The 6,386-nt window shown below is 39.9% G+C and overlaps 1 protein-coding gene across 1 annotated transcript; it reads left to right on the top strand.

Annotated features, from left to right (window-relative positions):
• The first annotated feature begins 622 nt into the window (after positions 1-622).
• GPRASP3 (G protein-coupled receptor associated sorting protein family member 3) lies at positions 623-3,479 on the top strand. The gene is made up of 3 exons (XM_024762947.1): positions 623-726; positions 1,074-1,149; positions 1,480-3,479. The coding sequence occupies exon 3, from the start codon at positions 1,630-1,632 to the stop codon at positions 3,322-3,324; it is 1,695 nt and encodes a 564-aa protein (XP_024618715.1). The 5' UTR covers positions 623-726; positions 1,074-1,149; positions 1,480-1,629; the 3' UTR covers positions 3,325-3,479.
• Positions 3,480-6,386: the final 2,907 nt, after the last annotated feature.

The raw sequence follows: 6,386 nt of genomic DNA, 5'->3' as shown, positions 1-6,386 counted from the left end.
GAGACCTGAGAGACATTTATTTACTTATTCCTTGATTCTTCAAAAGGAGGTTTTAGGACCTGAATTCTGGAATCTGTTCGCTAACCTGATACTTTTCTACCATTGTCAACATACTCTCTTGGTGTTTTGCTGAATGCCCCTTCTCTTTCTATAGGGCGTGACTCTTCTCCAGCTAGTGGACTGTTCTGTAGTGGTAAGGGTAGCATCTCCTGAGGACACCTGCTATGTGGGCTGGCTGGCATAGGTGGTGAATGATATAGGAACTATGTATGTGTGGGGAAGGGGAAAAGGCAGGGGCATGCAAGATGGTATTGAAATAGTAGTCCCCATTATGTTCACTGCCTGTCTTCTAAATACAGTTGTTCCACTACCCATTCTTGCACCTCATCTTTTTGTTCAAGGAAGGTGTGGCCTCTGCTAGGAAAATGACTGACTTTAGTGTTGGGAGGTGTGATTAGACAAGCTGCAGGTCTTTGGGGAGTGGATGGGGGATCATTTGGGAGGAGAAGACAGGTGGGAGATATTTAACATGGCCTTGAATGTACAGAAGCATATGTTGTAACACTTGTCATGGGTGTTGGGCCATCTCAGTCTCTTTTGTTTTCTTTCCTCTTTTTGTCTATCCATAGGTTTGTTCCTTTATAGAGTACTGTAGAAATCTGCAGGTAGCTGTTCACTTTGAATTTGATTAAGAAAGAGGACAAAAGCTATTCATTTGGATCCAAGGTGAGTGTGAGCATGAGCACCCCTATTCATTGGGAATGGGAATTGGCTGTTGGCAAGTAAGACCAGATCATATCTTGGAGCCATTGTCTTCCAACTTCCCACACACCTCTGCCCTCACATTTATGTATAGGAAATGGGGCTAGGGTGAGCCAGGATTGTGCCTATAGGGTAATTGATAGATACCTAGGAAGTGGGGAAGGAAGCCATGAGGAGGACCAAGGAGGCCAGAAACATTATATTCACAAAGCCTTAGATTTGGAAAGGCAGGTATTGGGTTTAGAAGCCAGAATGCATGTCTGTCTACCAAATACTTAAAATTCCAATCCCTCCTGTGTTTTTTTCCATAGGTCTGCCTGTGAGTCGACTATAGGGCTTATCAACACTGGAAGCAAAAGAGGAGAAAATTGCACCAGATCAGTGCAGGTTGGTGTGAGGCCTACCAGATAGACCTATAGAGTATAGTGGTATATACCAAAGGGGCTGGACACTCCTTAGCCTCTCTCACTTTCACCAAGCTTTCCCATCGTCTCTGTTCCTATTTGATGCAGAGAAAAGAGTATGGAAGTGCCTGGGCAGGGCATTGTTGGGCATTAGTGGGACTGTGGAAGGGATAAAATGAGGTAACAGAGTTTTATACTATTCTACTTCTCCTACCACACAATCTATCTCTACTTTCACATGTCCTCTGTGGCTCTCTGCATAGAAAAGCACAGTTGGAAGAGACTCAAAGCCCATTTTCTTCTTCCACCTCAGGCCTATCTCCAGTGGTGGCTGTGGTGGCCTTGAAGTGACAGAAGATCATCACCTTCAACCCAGTAAAAGAATATTAAGACACTGACCTGGGACATATTGAGAACCAAAGCCAAGACTGTATAGAGCTATCTACATAACTGGGCTTCAACCATGGCTGGGGTTAAGAATACAAGTAGAAAGAACAGGAGTAGAAAGAATGAGAGTAAAAAGAAGGCCAAAACTGAAAATAGGGCTGGTGTACAAGCTGAAGCCAAGAGGGAGGCTACTGGCGTAGTCAGATCTGTAGCCAAGACCCAGGCCAAAGCAATAGCCAAGGCAGGGACTCAGGAAGATCCAGTGGCAGAGGTGAAGGCAGCGTCTAAGAACAAGATTGTTACTGAGATGAAGGAAGGAGCTCTGGCAGATTTCAGTCCCAAAGCTGAAGGTGAGGCCACTAGAGCATCTCGGTTTTGTTCTGTGGCTGAGGCTAGTGCTGAGTCCAGTGCTGAGTCCAGGTCTACGTGTAAAGATAAGACTGGTATTGATACCTGGTTTTGGGCTGAGGAAGAAGCCAGTGTTGGTTCCTGGTTCTGGAATGGAGAAGAGGCTGGTAATCGTTTCAGTGCTAAGGATGAAGGTAAAGCTGATATTTGTCCCCCATCCTGTGCTAAGAATTTGGAGCCTGTGGCTGGGGCCAACTGCAAGGCTAGGCCAGGGGCTGAGGAGGAGGAGGAGGAGAACGTTATTGGGAGCTGGTTTTGGGATGGAGATGAAACTAGTTTTGACCCTAACCCTAGACCTGTGAGCAGGATAATTAAGCCCCAGCCTGTGGATGAAATTAATGAAAAAGATAGGCCCAAGGACTGGTCTGAGGTAACTATCTGGCCCAAAGCTCCTGCTGTAACTCCAGCAGTGTTAGGCTTTAGATCCCAAGTCCCATTTGAGAAAAAGCCTCCTTCATATGTTGTCCTGGCCTCCGCTGAGGAAAATACCCATTCTTTGCCTGTGGCAACAGCGTGCCCTTCTAGGAGCACTCCCTCAAGCTCACAGCCTGTCTCTGAGTACCCATTTGGTTCTGACCCTTGTATCCAGACCATAGAGGAGATAAGACGCCAAATCAGGATCAGGGAGGTGAATGGGATTAAGCCATTTGCTTGCCCTTGCAAAATGGAATGCTACATGGATTCTGAGGAGTTTGAAAAACTTGTTACCTTACTTAAATCAACTACTGATCCTCTCATTCATAAAATAGCTCAAATTGCAATGGGGATCATTAATGTTCATCCATTTGCCCAAGAGTTCATTAATGAGGTGGGTGTAGTGACACTTATTGAAAGCTTGCTTAGTTTTCCTTCCTCTGAAATGAGAAAAAAGGCTGTAATTACTCTGAATCCCCCCTCTGGGGATGAAAGACAACGCAAGGTTGAATTACATGTTAAGCATATGTGTAAGGAAACCATGTCTTTTCCCTTGAACTCACCTGGACAGCAATCCGGATTAAAGATACTAGGACAACTGGCTACTGATTCTAACCATCACCACATTGTTGCCAATTACTTTTCAGAGCTTTTTCATTTGCTCTCCCTGGGAAATCGTAAAACCAGAAATCTTGTTTTGAAAGTACTTTTGAATATGTCTGAAAATCCAACTGCAGCCAGAGACATGATCAATACAAAAGCATTAGCAGCATTAAAACTCATCTTTAACCAAAAAGAGGCAAAAGCCAATCTCGTTAGTGCTGTGGCCATATTTATTAACATAAAGGAGCATATCAGAAAGGGCTCAATTGTAGTTGTCGATCATTTGAGTTATAATACACTCATGGCCATTTTCCGTGAAGTTAAAGTGATCATCGAAACAATGTAAAATGAGCTAGAAGTAAAAGAGAACCCTTTGAACAGTCTCCAAACTCTAACAGGCTGTGTGTTCCCAAAGAGCCATGCATAATGTTTTGGTTATTACAGTGTGCATGTTATAAATTACATCTTTAACACGATATTACCTGTGACAGTCTAGGTCTGAGCTAGACCATTTTGGGGTATCAAATTAATATTTCATTGTGAGTTGAAAACATCTGTTGATTATTCTCTTGTGTAGATGGGGAGCTTTTTAACATTTAAGATATCAAATTGGTGCATCATAAGTAAGCTAACTTTTCATTAGTATCTGCTTAGATCCATTTGCAGCTTCAAATGATTTAAAAAGATAATATCCTTGAATTTATAATCTAGTTGTAGAAACAAGGCATATACACACAAAAAGATATCTAACAGTACACACACACACATATATATATGTATACACACACACTCATTGCCAAATGTGCACTCTCAATACGTAAAGAAAGCAGGGTTGCTACCGGCTGTTTAATGTAAAAGGAATTACGTTTTTCCCCCTATTCTACCTGCATCAGATAACTCATTCTACAACACACAAATGGCCCCGAATCTCAGATAAAATGTAATATTCATCTTTTATTTTGCTACTACATTTATAACTCCTATATTGTTAGGCTATTTCATTTATGTCAAGTAATCTTGCAGAAGAGAAAGGAGGTAGATGTAGGGAGGAAACATTTCCTGAGTACCTACTCATGTCAGATACTGTGTTGGCATTATATTTTACAGGTTTCTTCTTCTCAACAATGGTTCTCTGAGCTATGTACTGGTATTTTTTTTTAATGATTATAACTCGTTATTCTGGATTGCCTCCAATGGCAGTTAAGGAGGTTGAATACTTATTCCTAGATTCCCACAGCAGGCAAGTGTGGCATAGCTGTTTTGTCTGATACCAAAACCCGCTCTCATTGCACTACCTAATAGTCCTCTTCCACTTTTTGTGTGGCAGCCTTCAAGGCTCACAGACTGGTTTTAATGATTCAGTTTTGCTGTAGATAATGTCCCTGCCAGTCTTGCAATTCTTAACTTCCTCTAAATGCACATGTCCATTAGGCATTTGGCTAAACCTTGCTGGAGTAAGAAGAAAAGTCTGGGATGAGTGTATGGATTTGAACTGGCAGTGTCTGGGAAACAGTAGGTGCCCCAAACTGTTGAATGAATGAGATGTAGATTTGGAGCCAAACAACTGAAATTTGCTATGTGTCCTTCCTATCTTCTTCAATAAAGAACTGGAATCATTCTGTACATTGTTTCATACCTTACAGTTTAAAAGATAATTGCTTTTTTCTTCCTTGCAAAATTATACCTTAATTTGTTTGCCATTTATAATTTATTCTCCTGTGTGTCATATGAAAAGATAAACGGGTCTATCTTTTACTAGTAGGCAAGCCTACTCTCTGCATTTGTACCAGCTAAAACTGTACAGGATAAACTTAATTGGAGAAATTTAGGCCCAGGCCCAAAACTGCAGCTTCATCAACACAAAACAGGAAAGCTAGGAGAGGAGCTGCTGCCTCAATCTACATGATAGTGATTCCTGGAAGTCTGTGGTCCAGAAAGCATTCCCAGGACTTGGGCTATAGCTATAGACTCAGGGTAGGAATTACAACCCCTGGTCTGAACTGAAGAGAATGTTTCAGTGTATAAAAATACTGGGTTATATGCTTTGAGATTTTTAAACAATTAAGAAATTAAAACAAGATCATACTGTAAATACTGTTTGTAACTTGCCTTTTTTCCCACTAACTGTGTATTGTGACCATCTTTCCATATCAATAAATAGGCTTCTACAAATATTTTTGAATCTCTTAATGTTTTTCCTGTGTTAACATTTGGTGCATAGTGCCCTAATCTTTCATTGCATATCATCTTAATAAAGAATATGCATAAATTTATTCTCTTACAGAAATAGAACTACAGTATTCTGCAACTTGCCTTTTTGTCTTTTCAGTTATCTTTCCAATTTAGTATTATACAGATCTACCACATGCTTTTATTTAATAGCTTTATTGAGATATAATTGACATACCTCAAACCACACATATTTAAAGTATACAGTTTGGTAAGTTTTAACATATGTATACAGACACGAAACCATCACCACAATCAAGATAGCAAACATACCCATCACCCTGAAAAGTTTCTTCATGCCCCTTTGTAATGCCTCCTTCCCACCTCTCCCTATTTTGTCCCCAAACAACCACTGATCTGCTTTCTGACAATATAGAATCATTTTCATTTTCTGTAGTTTTACATAAAAGGAATCACACAGCATATATTCTTTTGGAGGGAAGGGGATCTCGCTTCTTTCACTCAGCATAATTATTTGAGATCCATCTATGTTGTTTTGTGTATCAATAGTTCATTGCTTTTTATTGCCAAGTAGTGTTCTACTATATGTCTATACCACAGTTTGCACAGTTTATCCATTCATCTGTTGATGGGCATTTGGGTTTTTTCCAGATTTGAGCTACTGCAAATAAAGCTGCTACAACTGTTTCTTGTACAACTGTTTGTATGGACATTTGCTTTTCTCTTGGTTAACTACCTAGGAGTGGGATGTGGGTCATATGGGAGGTATACATTTAACTTTTACATTTTCCAAAATGGTTGCATCATATTACATTCCCACAGCAGTACATGAGAGTTCTGATTCCTCCACATCCTTGCTAACGCTTGGTATGGTTGGTCTTTTAATTTTAGCCATATCTCATTGTGGTTCTCATTTGCACTTCGCTAATCACTAATGATGTTGAACATCTTTTCATATGCATATTTGCCATCCATATATATTGGGTGAAGTAGGTATAAATATTTTGCCCAATTTTTAAAAATTGAGTGGTTCCTTTTTATTGTCGATTTTTAAGAGTTCTTTATATATACTGGATATAAGTGTATTATTAGATATATGTTTTACAAATATTTTCTCCCAGTCTGTGGATTGTCTTTTTATTCTCTTAAAAATGTCTTTTGGAAAGCAGAACTTTTTAATTTTAATGAAGAACAATTCTTTTACCAATTGTGTTTTTG

Source organism: Neophocaena asiaeorientalis, unplaced genomic scaffold, assembly GCF_003031525.2.
Source record: "Neophocaena asiaeorientalis asiaeorientalis breed wild unplaced genomic scaffold, Neophocaena_asiaeorientalis_V1.1 scaffold794, whole genome shotgun sequence".
Lineage (NCBI taxonomy): Eukaryota > Metazoa > Chordata > Mammalia > Artiodactyla > Phocoenidae > Neophocaena > Neophocaena asiaeorientalis.
This window is presented reverse-complemented; position numbering and strand designations above follow the sequence as displayed.

Excerpts from the sequence above, each read along its gene's own strand:
- GPRASP3 (XM_024762947.1), top strand. The coding sequence starts at position 1,630 with ATGGCTGGGGTTAAGAATACAAGTAGAAAGAACAGGAGTAGAAAGAAT.